At 39.4% G+C, this 14990-nt stretch overlaps 2 protein-coding genes across 2 annotated transcripts; one reads left to right on the top strand and one right to left on the bottom strand.

The window, feature by feature from the left end:
- Positions 1-236: 236 nt before the first annotated feature.
- On the top strand, positions 237-9670 carry pygl (phosphorylase, glycogen, liver). The gene is made up of 20 exons (XM_068338325.1): positions 237-539; positions 1191-1292; positions 1406-1484; positions 1746-1849; positions 2527-2658; positions 2794-2905; positions 3158-3240; positions 3347-3484; positions 3646-3738; positions 4341-4487; positions 5136-5299; positions 5969-6083; positions 6268-6369; positions 6827-6974; positions 7512-7570; positions 7662-7803; positions 7982-8189; positions 8277-8411; positions 8585-8651; positions 9078-9670. The coding sequence occupies exons 1-20, from the start codon at positions 297-299 to the stop codon at positions 9264-9266; spliced, it is 2562 nt and encodes an 853-aa protein (XP_068194426.1). The 5' UTR covers positions 237-296; the 3' UTR covers positions 9267-9670.
- A 578-nt stretch (positions 9671-10248) lies between these two features.
- LOC137611145 (lysophosphatidylserine lipase ABHD12-like) lies at positions 10249-14970 on the bottom strand. Its single transcript, XM_068339186.1, has 12 exons — positions 14640-14970; positions 13371-13473; positions 13093-13212; positions 12900-12930; positions 12775-12820; positions 12469-12598; positions 12347-12384; positions 11908-11987; positions 11478-11560; positions 11237-11315; positions 11027-11160; positions 10249-10442 (listed from the first exon to the last, which is right to left on the bottom strand). Exons 1-12 carry the CDS (start codon positions 14740-14742, stop codon positions 10415-10417), a joined length of 975 nt encoding a protein of 324 aa, XP_068195287.1. The 5' UTR covers positions 14743-14970; the 3' UTR covers positions 10249-10414.
- Between the last annotated feature and the right edge of the window lie 20 nt (positions 14971-14990).

The raw sequence follows: 14990 nt of genomic DNA on the forward strand, positions 1-14990 counted from the left end.
AGAGGCTAAAAAAAACTATCTCCTTCATTTCATATCATCATTTTGAGATGATAAAATGTAATTTATCTTTAAACTACACTCCTGGACTACAAAAAACTTTTGAGTTCCTCATACCTGTAGTCTTTTCCTGTTGCTCAGCTCAGGGGCCGGCGGAGAGACACCCTCCCTCTGCACTCACCAATGACAAGCAGCTGAGGGAGGAGACTGCTGCAGGAAAAGCTGACACCATCTTACCTTTCAGCTCCACTTCCAGGCAGGACAGCTACCGATATTCAGGACCGACCTACCCAGCCATCATGGCCAAACCTCTCACAGACCAGGAAAAGCGCAAGCAAATCAGCATCAGGGGAATCGTGGGAGTGGAGAATGTAGCAGAGCTGAAGAAGGGCTTCAACCGTCACCTGCACTTCACTCTGGTGAAAGACAGAAACATTGCAACACCCAGGGATTATTACTTTGCCCTGGCTCACACTGTGAGAGATCACCTGGTGGGGAGATGGATCAGAACACAGCAGTTTTACTATGAAGTAGACCCAAAGGTAAAGGAGCAGACACCTTAGTGTCAGCTACACTTCATTCTTTACATTTTTTATATTCCTCTTTGATGACAATGCAACATTTCAGAATTTTTAGAAACATGTTTCTAATATTTGATGCACTGAGGTAGCAGTGACATTTAAAAAAAAGCATTTTTCAAACAATTAAATTACCAAAAGTGTGAATATTTCACCTCCTGTGTTCAAGTCAAACTCGCCAAACCATACAAGGAGGCAGACGATGAGCTCTTTTCTCAGCATCCTATTGGTTGCTGTAAGTCAAATGGTATGACAGGACAGTATGATGAGGAAGAGGAGAGTTTACAGAACATTCAGAATTCATTTCTACTCTAGTTTATCACACACACGGAAAAAAAAACCTTTAAAAAATCCATGTACCTCAGAGGGTTAACTGCTTTTAGTCTAATGTACATTTACTCCAAATATCTTATTCTTCTGCCTGTTTCAGTTGCATTAAAGTCAAATCTGTATCTTCACACTGTAGTTTGTGCAGGAAAATAATTGCTGATTCCTGTTGCATTAATTTCCTGCAGCTCTCCGAATCTGCACCATAATGAGGCAGCGGTTATCTTAAATATATACTTCCAACAGAAGTCTCTATGTATGCTTTATTTCTTTATTTCCCATATCCAGAGGGTGTATTATCTCTCTCTGGAGTTCTACATGGGCAGGACACTCCAAAACACCATGATCAACCTGGGGCTGCAGAATGCCTGTGATGAAGCCATTTACCAGGTCAGATGACAGATCAGTCAGGCAACAAAATGCTTTGTTGGCTGGGCTGGTTTGTTTTTAACCAGTAAAATAAAGATTCCAACAGGTGGCTTAAGTGCTTCTTCCTGTTGTAGCTCGGCCTGGACATGGAGGAGCTGGAGGACATGGAGGAGGATGCTGGTTTAGGAAATGGAGGACTGGGGAGACTAGCAGGTGAGAAGTTAAACAGGAATTAAAATGAACAAAGGACCAGCATGTGAATATCTCTACATCATAACAATGCTCTATTATGTTAAGGCCATTTCGTCAGTTTTCCGTTAAATACTACTGTGAAGGAACTTGAAGCCACAGGAATGTTGTAACACAATGTGTAAATGACCAAATGAACCCTCATCTGCACTTCTCACAGTGACAGTCATTTTCTTTCTCAGTTCAGCTCTGCAGAGTTTGATTTTATCTCACATCCTGTTACAGCATGTTTCCTGGATTCTATGGCCACTTTGGGTCTGGCAGCGTATGGTTATGGAATTCGATATGAATATGGAATCTTTAACCAGAAGATAAGAGATGGCTGGCAGGTAAACCATGTTTGAGACAGATTTTACTTCACCATAACATTTCCAGCTGCTACCTGACTTCCGAAATTAGCTTTAATGCACAATCATGAGATATATCCCTAGAAACACACTGCCTCTAGTGCATGATTATGTCATGCAGCTGTTTGGACAAAGGGACAAAGTAGAAATGAATTGGGTCAGAACACATCACAAGCTAATCATTAACGGCCACTCAGTTTGTGATCTGCATTGAAATGGTTCAAGCTCCTTGCGTCGGTTGATTTTAGATTAAAAAGCCAAATAAACCTTCCTATATGTATGATAAGAGACCCCCTGAGCTGAAGATGGCTATCTGCTGTTCAAACCCTCAGTGTAAATACGTATGTACCTCTGAACACTGAACTGGAGTTAAGCTCAGAGTTGTCTCTCTGGAATAGATTAACCTGGGCTACTCGTCTAATCCCTGCTGCTGTTACACAGCAAATGTGCTGAGAGTTTGCAAATTTACTCTACATCTAATCTCTTCATGGATGTGATTGAGCTTCAAATATCACTCTAATCACTGTAATGTTGGAGGGAAGTATTTTTATCTTAAATCTACTGTTTGCAAAGCCAGATAAGATATTCTTTTATTTTTGGGCCTGGCTATATGTACTATTTATCGAAGTAAGGCTTTTTATCTTTACTCTGGACTCAAGGTGGAGGAGGCAGATGATTGGCTGAGACATGGAAACCCATGGGAGAAAGCACGTCCAGAATACATGTTGCCAGTTCATTTCTATGGAAGAGTGGAAGAAACAAGAGATGGCTCCAAATGGGTCGACACTCAGGTACAAGGACAAATACGATTACAACAACTGATGACAATAAGTCATCAAAGTTTGACCATGAGAAAGAGGAAAGTAGCTGCTAGCATTGGATAGATTCATAGATTCTTAGTATGAGGTTATCTTTTATCTTTCCAGGTGGTTTTGGCAATGCCTTATGACACACCCATCCCCGGCTACATGAACAACACAGTGAACACCATGAGGCTGTGGTCTGCACGTGCCCCCAATGATTTTAATCTGAGAGACTGTGAGTGTAATTTCTATTATAAACCTACTTTTGCAAAACGTCCTCTACATTTTCTTTCACGTTTCACCACAAAACTTTAGCAAGAAAGAAGGAAACGGCTGCAACAGTGGCAGCTTGCAAAAAGATGTTGGCCTTGCCAAACATTTTAATTACTGCTGTTGGTTCTTCTCCAAAGTTTAAGGAAGCTGTATAATGTGTAATATGGATGCAGTATGTAAAAATATAACCAAAGTGTGCTTCACCTGCTTGTAGTTAATGTTGGAGATTATATTGAGGCTGTTCTGGACAGAAATCTGGCAGAGAACATCTCCCGCGTCCTCTACCCAAATGACAATGTGAGCTGAATGACACACAAGTCATTGTATGAAATTTATGAGTCTTCTCAGATGATCCGTGTAAAAAAAAAGAAGCACTTCTAAAATGAAGTTTTCTGTTCTGTAGTTCTTTGAGGGGAAAGAACTCCGTCTGAAACAGGAGTACTTCGTTGTGGCTGCAACACTCCAAGACATCATCCGCCGCTTCAAGACTGCTAAGAAGGGCAACGCCAGCCGTACCTCCTTTGAGAGCTTCCCCGACAAAGTGAGCATTGGTCCTCTTATTTACTGATACATGTAAAAGACAAATTAATTACAGTTTTGCTCTGGGACTGATCCGGTCTCTCCTGATAAGGGGAAACAGATATTTTAGGGAAATCAGAATGAACGTGAACAGTTTCTCCTAAAGAATGACACTTTTTCCAGGTTGCCATCCAGTTGAATGACACTCACCCAGCAATGGCCATCCCCGAGCTGATGAGAATCTTTGTGGACATAGAGAAACTGGACTGGGACACGGTGGGTGAGAAGTGGATTTGACATAATAAATGAATAAGTGTAGTTTGGCACTGACTGCAGAGATGCACTTGTGACATCTGCTATTAGAGGACCGCTGCAGTGATGTAATCTATGGTTTATTATCCATTATTCCAAGTGATTTCATTTCATCCACCTGTAGTCCATCAATTATTAATCAAAATGGAGTTGTTGACAGGATATAGGTGAAACATGATCCTTCATCAACACATCTAGTGCTGTTTGAATAGAAATGCATCAGGAACAGGCCCACCTGACTTCTAAAGGGAATGGTAGAGGACACACTGATTCGTTTAATCACGTCACCACTTGAAGCAAATGAAAGTTGGACATGTCATAAATGCACTTGCACCATGGACTTTAGACCATACTCTGTAGGTAGTTTACATAAGGCCCAGAGGAGGTCAAAAAACAGCACAAAGCTTGACAAATAAAACGAAAATATCTGTATGACACGGTGATCGTTAAAATTCAGACTGAATCACTAGTTTGTTAACAATATTCAGAGTAAATGACATACAGTATTAAGCCTGCCATTATTCAAAAATAACCAACTATTAAATGTGATGCATCCTGTGCTGCAGGCCTGGGATCTCACTCGGCGCACCTTCGCCTACACCAACCACACGGTCCTCCCAGAGGCTCTGGAGCGCTGGCCTGTGGATCTGCTGGAGACCCTTCTGCCCAGACACCTCCAAATAATCTACCAGATCAACCAGATCCACCTGGATGTACGTACAGAGGATAAACACAAACTCAAGCCCCACACCTTAAGTAATCTGCTAACGTATAAATAAAAAACTAGTTTTCCATTACACCTACACACAAAACATAGCATAACCTGAAACCAAATCCTTCCCCATCATTGTGCAAAATGGTAAAACATCAATATTTGTTCATACATGGGTAGTTTAACACCTTAGGATCAGGTATTCATGTGTGTGGACATCACATTTTATGGTGGGAAAAAGGATTTTCCTTAGTTCTTATATTTATTGGGTTCCAATAAGCCTAAAAGGCAAAGAGAAGTAAAAAAAAATCTATATCAAAGAAGAGATTGGCTAAAACGTAAAAGAAATAAAAAGTTTGTGTTTGAGTTACAACTTCACATGACGCACAATCATTAGAATAGATTATAACTGGCATGGGCAAATTGTTTTGAGATGGAAAATACTCAAGTACTTCTTCAAATACTACCTGATGATGGTGGTCACACATCTGAAGGTGTCCAAAGACAGAGCTGAGGCATAAAAGCTTTTTTCCTACCTTAAGGTAAAATCCAGGGTCATGTCACTCTCCACAATATTTGATTTTTGCTACTTTCATTACAAGTTAAGAACAAACCACTGTGTTAAAACATGTCTGTGTTGTCACTGCAGAGGATCGCAGCGCTGTTTCCAGATGACATGGACAAACTGAGGAAAATGTCTCTGATTGAAGAAGACGGATGCAAGAGGGTGAACATGGCACACTTGTGCATCGTGGGATCTCATGCTGTTAATGGAGTTGCTGAGATACACTCCAACATCATCAAGACTCAAGTGTAAGATGATGGAAACACAAAGAAACGCAGTAAAATCTGTAGCATTATTTGTCACGAAACAGACTTCAGACACATTTTGATGTATCACGACTATAAATATGGAGAAAGGTGCAACGAGAGCTTCAATGACACGGCTGTTACAGAGAAAGTCAGACACAATCTGGAAACAGAAACTGAAAAGATTATTCTAAGCAATGAGTTCAAAAGCTGAAGTTCATGTTTTTTTGTTTTTGAGAGTTCTGAAAGTAACCACAGAAATTAAGTCTGTTTGTTATTAATAAATTATCATCATGAAGCATTACAGTTTTCTTACACTTATCTGTGAATTTTAAATACTGGTTCAAACCTGTTGTTTTTCAGTGTCTGCTACTGGAAATATTAAGTAAAATACAAGACAAGCCTTAATTATATGGTAGCGTCATTTTGAAGTGTTCTCAACTACTTTAGAAAAAATGTCAATTTGACATTTGATGTTTATTAAACCTGCTGTACATCAACCAGGTATCAAACAACCACCAAATAAGAAATGGCCAAAAATGTGAAAATTCTTGGATCTGCCCGTTCATTTGGATCCACTTCAAAATTCATTAGGATCTTTCCTGTTGGAATCTCAACCCTCCCACCAGTTGTCATTCAGCAGACCTATTTTTTGTGCTATGTCCTCAACAGATTCCGTAATTTCAGCGATCTAGAACCAAAGAAGTTTCAGAACAAGACCAATGGCATCACGCCCAGGCGCTGGCTGCTGCTCTGCAACCCCGGACTGGCTGAGCTCATCGCTGAGGTCTGTTTGAGTCGCCCGAGAAACAAATAAACGAGAGATGTTGTCACAGTTAAGACCCCAGAATCCTCAACCGTATTTCTCCAACTGTTGCATGATCGAATTCTTTTCCAGCCCAAGTAAATATCAGATGGAGTAAACAGTGAGTTTTTCACTCAGTTTATTGTAATCTTTAATTTCTCTGTAGGTCATTGGGGAGGATTATGTGAAGGACCTCAGCCAGCTTCAGAAACTGAATGATTTTGTTGATGATGCTACCCTCATCCGAGATGTCTCCAAAGTCAAACAGGTAACGTAGCAGAGTCCGTTTACCCCAGTTTATTCAGGCGATTTGCATTTCAAGCTATTTCTGATCAAATTCAATTAAAAATTGGATGGAAATTGGATGGAACGCTGAAAATTAGTATGTCAGTCCAGTTATTCCAGTTGTTAAATATTGTTTTAACACTGACACTTTTACAAAGAAAAGAGAAACACAATGTTCTGAGTGCTGTTAGTTTGTGTTTTTATTATGCATTGATTGCGTAATGTTGCCATTCATGCACAGTGAAGGGGTAAATGTCTTGTTGCATCTTGAACCCATGTCTTTCATTTGTGATGCCCATTCCAGGCACATTCCAATCTGATTAATGGGTGCGTGTATTACATAATTGCATTTTAAGTACGAGTCCGGGCAGGTTGTACTGACAGCACTCTTATCTGCATGAATAACTCCTTCCCACCATGTTTTTCACTTTTTCTCACAGGACAACAAGGTGAAATTTGCCCAGTACCTGGAGAAGGAGTACAGGGTGAAAATAAACCCATCATCCATGTTTGACGTCCATGTGAAAAGAATCCATGAGTACAAGAGGCAGCTGCTGAACTGCCTGCACATCATCGCCATGTACAACCGTATGTGAAACCATTTATTAGTTAAGTGTCAGAATATTTCACAAGCCACCACAAGTTAGCCAATGTTAACGCAAGCGGACGTTTCTTGATGTGGGTATTTTCATAAACAGGAAATCATTTTTTGTTTTGTCCAACATACAAATTACTCAAATACTTTCCCAGCATACAAACCCATTACTTTTCACATAAAATGTAATATTCTGTACTTGTAGAAAAAAGCAGAATACCAGTTCAGCATCCTTGAACTGCATGAAACAGAAAAGTTAAATTAGGAAGACTCTGCGTATCTATCATAAAATATGAATCTACAGCCAGAGCTGTGGTCCTATTTCCTGTGTTAGGAAAGGCGTGCCAAGTTCCTCAGTCAACAAACTTTTCCGGAGCTGCACACTAAAGTAATGACACAGTATTCTCTGGAATAAACAAAGAGGCAATTTGTTTATGCCAATTGCAGTCTGAATTTTTATTTGTAGGGAATCATCTCTTCTGAAACTGCTTCATTTTAAATGGTTTCTGTCTTATTTTTTGTCTCGTAAGGCATCAGAATGAACCCAACTGCACCTTTTGTACCACGAACTGTGATCATTGGGGGAAAGGTAGGAGGAGCTGAAGGTGGACAAATTCCATAAAAAACTGGCCATGAGTTCTGTAGTATTCTTGTCATACATCCCCTGTCGCCCTCTGCAGGCTGCTCCTGGGTATCACATGGCAAAGTTGATCATCAGGTTGATCACCTCGGTGGCCGATGTCGTGAACAATGACCCAGTGGTGGGAAACAAGCTGAAGGTCATCTTCCTGGAGAACTACAGGGTCTCTCTAGCAGAGAAAGGTATCATTTATACAACTTTTATCAACATAAGCACAACTACAGACCCTTTTATGAAGGACTATAAAGCGCAAAAACGCAACTATGTGTGGAAAATAGTCATTGGAACGTTTTAAACTCTAGAGAAAAGGCTAGTTGCTCCACAGATTTCAAAACGATTTCTTCTCTCTTTCCCTCGCAGTCATACCTGCCACAGATCTGTCAGAGCAGATCTCAACCGCTGGCACTGAAGCTTCAGGAACAGGGAACATGAAGTTCATGCTGAACGGAGCTCTGACCATTGGTACCATGGATGGTGCAAATGTGGAGATGGCTGAGGAGGCAGGAGAGGAGAACCTCTTCATCTTTGGCATGAGAGTGGAGGACGTGGCTAAACTGGACAAGAAGGGGTACCAAATAATTGTGTTGCTTCTGGTGAAGTTACTTTTGGATTGTTTGGAGTTATTAAAATGAACTTTGGCATATTTTTTTTAAAGATATGATGCCATGTCATACTACAAGAAGATACCAGAGCTGAAACAAGTGATGGACCAGATAACAAGTGGATTTTTCAGTCCTAAAAATCCAGATCTCTTTAAAGACCTCACTAACATGCTCTTCAAACATGACCGGTGAGGAACATATGTTTTATTTTGCAGCCCAATTCCATTTGATAATGATGTATTAATCATCAAAATACATTACCAATACAAATTAGTCTGTCCTTTTTCTCATGGTTTCAAACACCTGCACATTTTGTTTTGCTTGAGTTGTCAGAATTCATTTACCTTCTGTCTCTCTCCAGTTTCAAAGTATTTGCAGACTTTGAGGATTACATGAAAAGCCAACAGAAAGTCAGCAACCTTTATCAGGTAACACTGCAAGCTTGTGTCCAACACGGCATACAAGAACACTTTTAGTTTAGAGGCTCCAATGCAGTGTTTAACTGCATTGTAAACAACACCAGAACCCAGAGTTTAATCCTAAAAGCACTTTGGTTGAAGTTTAGGGAAAAGATATTTCCAGTTTGTGAAACAGTTATGTAATCTATAGATTATACTTTAGATATTTGTCCTAATGTTTAACACTATTCTATGGCTCTGTAATAACAAAAAAAACTCACCAAACTCGCCCAATTATTTGATTATCGTAAAATTAAATAAGCTTTATATGACCACAAGAGGGCATACTTTAGTTAGAAAAATTATGAAAGGATCTGTCCAACAAACATTTAGAGTCCCAAAACATAAAAGTTAATTCTGAATCTGTATTTACTTTGTTGTGCTTTCTTCTTGAAGGATCCAAAGGCCTGGACGAAAATGGTGATAAAGAACATTGCTGCCACAGGAAAGTTCTCCAGTGACAGAACCATCACAGAGTACGCAACTGAGGTGTGGGGCGTCGAACCAACCGACTTGAAGATCCCACCTCCGAGTGAGCCGAGGGAGGCCATCGTAGAAACTGCCCGGGCTGTGAAGAAAATGTGAATCTGCTTCACGAACGAGGGCTGCCCTCACTTTTACAAACGCGGTTTCAACCTTTGAGTGGCACGCCTCACCAAACGTCTTTGAGGTGTGTCGGTATTTGCACCTGATTTCATTTGTTGTCAATGCATGGAAGTCAAAGCACGTTTGAAATCGTCTGTTACAGTCCTTTAGCGTCAACACGTGCAGGAAATTGAGTCAGAGTGAAGACCTGAGTGGGCTTCTGCATTAAGGAAACAGGGCAGCTGCTTCCACTGCATGTTCCTTTGTCTGTACTGAGAGTTTACACTCAAGGTTTGCATTGGTATATCATTATTACTTTAAGGAAAGAGTGCATTTTTGAGCTAGTATTTTGTCCTTGTGTTGAAATAAAAACTTATTGTGCAGTACATATTGTACACTGTGACTAAGTGGATTTTTCGCATTGAACTGGCTCTGGTGAAGGATCCACAAACCCTGAAAGCCTTGTCCATGTTCCTGCAGAGGAGAGATGCCACTAATATTAAAGCCAGTTCAGAGGTGAACATCGCTGAGGGTCCTGAGGCTTGCTGGCAGCATGAACACAAAAAGCCTCAAAGAGGAACTTGACATGCATACGTTCAAGGGGTAAATATGTGCCAGTGGAGCAATAAAGATCAACAGAGGGCTAGTGCAATTGGTGACCACTTCTTTACCTTCCTGACGGGCAATATAGAGCGCAAGCTAGATGACAAGGGACTCATTGCTGCATGCGCTGTGGTAAACCCCTCCAGCTAACCAACGGATGAGGATGAGCACATGAATGTTTGACGATGACAAATTTGCCATCATTCAAAAAAAACCTTGACGCTGAGGTCCCCGACATTTCTTTGCTGCTAAAAGAGTTTACTTTAGAGAATATAAATTCCACTGAGTCCAAGGAGAAAATCTCCGTAACGTGTTTTCTGTCGATGACGTGAAAACGGAAAAGCCGAAAAGGCCACACGAATTGTTCAAACTGGCTGTTTTTATTCAAATGAATGGAACCAATTCAAAGATCAACAACATTATCAGGTGATCATGCATAAAATATGTAAACTTGTAAACATGGTCTACTGGGAGTCACTTTACAAAATGTTAAATGCAACGCTGTTGAATGGGAAACCGACGTCACCAGAGGAAGGAGGTGCCATCTACAGTCTCAGGTGTTGTAGAAATTCCCTGAAATCAAAACAAAGTAAATATGACATTTTTACAAAATTTAGTTGAACTAAATTACTTAAAGAAGTCTTTCAATTAATATCCCATTGCTGAATATAATTAATCTTTCCTTACTGACAGGCTAATAGGCTATAACAGTCGTGTCTCCAAAATTAAAGCAAAGATTGAAGATTTTAAATTTCTTAAAACGCAAAATAAGTAATATATAGTTCCCCCGTCTCACTGGGATAGGCTCAAGCCCCCCACAAACCGCCACGGCGAATGAAGCGGTAGACAATAAATGGATAGTTCATTCATAAAACACTATGCGTTTGTAATGAATAATTTATCACTAAAACATTAAACATGTTTTTATATTAAATAGTTCGCCAATAAAACAATACACGATATCTGTGTACAATAAACCTTTGCTTAATAAATCACTGTGACATTTTTTTATATGATATTTATTAGCTTCCTCTCCCTCTTGTAATTAATGTGTTCTCGCCTTTTGCTGTTTGCTTTGCTAAACATTAAATAATCAAACAGGACATTCTTTTTGTAGCACATTCATAAGTGTTTGTTACAGTTCCCAGAAAACTCACCGAACCACGTTGGGCAGCTTGGGATCTAAGTAGATGTCATTGTGAGATAATCCAAGATTTGCACTGTAGGAGATCATTTCAACGTGAGCATCTGTGTTGTATTCCTTCTTAGCCTGAAGTGCTATGTTGTACAGCTAGAGACAAAAATATCCGTAATTTAGAGATGAGGGAGCAAAGGTTAAAAGGGGCATAGACAAAGAGCTACTGCACCTCTAGACCCATGTGATATGGTACGATGTTATCGTCCTCTGCATGCAAGATAAGAAGGGAACTGGCCAGTGCCCTTACACTATGGAGATATTAAGATGAAACATACATTCTGTCAGAAATGAATTTAATTTAATTAATAAAATTCCATTCATTTATAAACTTCTGTCGGTATTGAAGGACGCTAAATTCTGTAATATTAATCTTATATTAATAGAAACAAACGCTAAAAATGCATACTTACTTTTTATCATTTGCAAAGACAATGTCGTTCATCTCCAATATCGACCAAACCAAGCTCTCAAATCCTGGAAGAAATGTGTACATCTGGAAAACAATTTTAAGATACAGTGTTCCTCTTATAAAACAAATGTAGATTATAAACAGTGTATTTGTATTATACTATGGAAAAAAGAAAATACAACCTTTTAACTAAATTAAAAGAAATAATAGAATTGAAGGCCTCAGATGAAGCAGTTGAGATTCACTGGAAGATGTGACTTAAACATCAATTGTCTGGTGGTTCAAATCCAATTCTGGTGTAATGAATATTTCACTGTTATTTTAAATTCTTATTCATTTCCCATAAATAATGCCATTAGCAGTAAAAACTAGAACAAAAACAACATCCATGTAAGCAGCCCAAGGGGTGCAAAATACAAAAGTGACCTCACCTTAGTAAGTGGATGATCTGCTACAACTTTTCCAATTCTTGTATAAGGAGCTTCGAGGATTAAAGCATCAATGATAGACCCTGAATATAAAGATATGATTAGAAGAATTTAACTGATGGGGTATGGAATTAAAATTTCAACTGGCTCAGCAAAAGAAGAGTCAGATAAGTAATATGAGTAATAAACGGTTATATAATCCTTGAATTTTTAAGCAGAAGCAAACAAGCTTCTATTTGTGGTGTGAAGATATTTCGTTCTCATCCAAGAGGTTTCTCAAGCCTGAATTGAACGAGCGTCTTCTTGGGTAAGATGTTGCTTCTGACTCAACCTCTGAGGAATCTACAAAAACATTTTGCTGACTAAGAAAATTCTCCCTACTTCCCCTCAACCATTAATCAGTTAATATTAATGGCCTCATGGTATAACAAGGTTAACTAACCTTGCTCTTGTACTTTGATTGCAGTATTGGTTGCTACTCTAAAAGAAAAACAAATGAATTCAGTTTTTCAGTGTTTTTACTAATATCCATCATGGCTTCTGACCATGTCTACAGATACTGACCCAGTACCAAGCGAGTGTCCCCACAGACACACAACACTGCCACTGGTTTGCTTCTTTACCCACTGGTACAGGTAGAGGGCGTCACTGGTCAATCCTGCTTCACTTGGCTCTCCACTGGAGTCTCCAAAACCTCATGAGAAGACATTCATGAAACTTCACAATAATGGATGATGGAATAGAGCAATGATGACATCATACACGAACTATTTAACAGCTGAACAAACTTAATAAAAATGTGGTTTTAGTTGTTAAAATGTGAATTGAGAGTTGCAGCAGTCACTTGAAATGCAAAAATAAGTATCTTACCTCTGTAGTCTAAAGATAAGACATGATATCCTACAGCACTTAAAATCTGAAAAACACAAAAATCTAAATTATCCAAAGTGAGAACTGAAACAGAACTAATAATAATCTGGAATTAAATCTTTCACCTTCACCAGTTCCACTCTGTGGTGTATAGCCCTGCAGAAACAACATGAAAATATTTGTGAACACAAAGCAGCATTTTCTCATTTGCCCACAAACCCCACATGCATTGTGGTTGTGAATTAACCCCCAGGCCTCTAATACCCACTAGACTCCGTTTGGACCAATTCAAATGCCTGTCTAGTGATCTCATCCCACCTGGTCCCTAAGTTGCCGTGGAGATAGATAATAACAGGACTGCCGTCTCCAAGCGTCTCCCAGTACCACTCAGGGCTTCTCCCAGTGGCCTCTTCCCATTGGCTGGCAGGGAGTGTATGCCTTTGAGACAAAACGACAGAATGTTAAAGGCAAACAAATATGGTCCCATTTAATCCAGTAGGGTTGATTCAGCACTCAGGAGCCACATGTGTCAAATATGTGGTCATCACCCACTGTTGTAGCTGAAGACACCAAAGTGGAACTCACAAAAGACTTACCAGACACCCACTGAGATCCCCTCCTCTGTGTTGAGGTAGAAGTTGCATGTATGATTCAGTACATCTTCAGGTCTGCTGAGATCCACAAAGAATGGAAACCTCACTGCGGATCAGAGAAGTGAAGGTCAGTTTGATTTCTCTGTCTTGCATTTCAGCATATCCCATAATCACGCCTACTACATTGTGTTACACCGTATAATAGAGATTTTTATTAAACTGTATACATTATATGTATTGCAGCATGTACAGTATTGTTTCATATCATACTGCATGAGTATGTTGACCAGGAAGGGAATGTTTCCCCTTCCATAATCCCCTGCTTTGGATTATGCAAAAAACTGTTTCAAAAAGCTGGATTTTCGTGAAACATAGAAGGGTTTGGATATAGGACAGGAGAGAGGTCATTGCATTTTTAAGTGGATTAAGAAAAAATGATAAATGATGTAAGTTTTCTTCTTTCCTTAACATATCAAGAGATGCTTTTTTGATATTAATTATACCTGAATTATCTCACAGATTTTGAAGAAACATGGTGGATTGAATTAGCCTACACAAGAAAGAATGCACACAATTTTAGAGTACATACATATAAATGGGGTAGAGTCAGAATTATTTTTCTATGTAAAAACATTTAGTTTTATCAATTACATAAAAATTACCAGATTGATTTTCACAAAACTTGGACATAGAGGATTGCAGCCTGGGACATGGTGGATATATTCATGTGACTATTCATATGTTATAATTTGTGTTAGAAATTAATGTACTGTATATAAAAATTGATTGACAAAGGTATGCACTTTGATGGATGCCCTTCTGATTTCACACTGAACCATAACATATTTTGTCAAAACTTATCTTGTCCTAGATGACTGGTGTGGAATAAATAAGCCACCTACACAGCTGTTTTTCCACATCTCCTTTTAGGCCAAGTCTCCTATAGATAGTTACTGTATTTCAGAACTGATTTCAGAGGTGCGCACAAAAGTGTTGGTTTGGTTCTCAAGAGTGCCCATAAATGTTGATTGGTCCTCAATTTTTGCAACGGATGAAGTAGATATATTTAAATCATGATGACCACTTGTCTTGACGTTGTGACAAGTGGTGTTGGTTCGATTGCACGCCTCATTGTTTACTTTGACTGCGCATGCGCACCACTGCCGCGCATGACTGGTTAGACTGCATTTGGAACAAACAGGGGTCGATAGGGACGTTTGTGTAGCACGAATATTGCCTTACTTGTCAAATATTGAACCATATGCTACTTACACAGATGAGAAAATATCGCATGTCCCAGAATCCATGGAAACAGATAAAGAACAACAGGCGCTGAGACATAAGCAGTGATCAGAACGAACATGAGTCGCTTCATTCCCGCTCCAAGACTTTTGCAGGGATAAAAACTGGGGTGGTGGACGGAATCCTTTTTCCCTGTTCCGGTGCGGCTTTTCTTCCTGATAACATCAGAATTATGAAAGGAGGTCAAGGTTCAAAGTTCAACTGCAACGAATCTCGTCCGCTGTTGCTATTGGTTTACATCCAATACAGTGACTCAAACATTTAAAGGAGAACTTGTGTCAGTATTGGTGTGAAGCGTATCCAATAATCGATATCTTTCAG

Source organism: Antennarius striatus, chromosome 17, assembly GCF_040054535.1.
Source record: "Antennarius striatus isolate MH-2024 chromosome 17, ASM4005453v1, whole genome shotgun sequence".
NCBI lineage: Eukaryota > Metazoa > Chordata > Actinopteri > Lophiiformes > Antennariidae > Antennarius > Antennarius striatus.

What these genes read in the sequence shown, in the direction of transcription:
- pygl (XM_068338325.1), top strand. Translation starts at nt 297, where the DNA reads ATGGCCAAACCTCTCACAGACCAGGAAAAGCGCAAGCAAATCAGCATC. An exon ending in TTGAGAGCTTCCCCGACAAA is followed by an intron (nt 3,485 to 3,645) that starts GTGAGCATTGGT and finishes CACTTTTTCCAG; the next exon opens with GTTGCCATCCAGTTGAATGA. An exon ending in TCAACCAGATCCACCTGGAT is followed by an intron (nt 4,488 to 5,135) that starts GTACGTACAGAG and finishes TTGTCACTGCAG; the next exon opens with AGGATCGCAGCGCTGTTTCC.
- LOC137611145 (XM_068339186.1), bottom strand. Translation starts at nt 14,742, where the DNA reads ATGAAGCGACTCATGTTCGTTCTGATCACTGCTTATGTCTCAGCGCCT. An exon ending in CAGATCATCCACTTACTAAG is followed by an intron (nt 11,561 to 11,907) that starts GTGAGGTCACTT and finishes ATTGTTTTCCAG; the next exon opens with ATGTACACATTTCTTCCAGG. An exon ending in CATATCACATGGGTCTAGAG is followed by an intron (nt 11,161 to 11,236) that starts GTGCAGTAGCTC and finishes TTTTGTCTCTAG; the next exon opens with CTGTACAACATAGCACTTCA.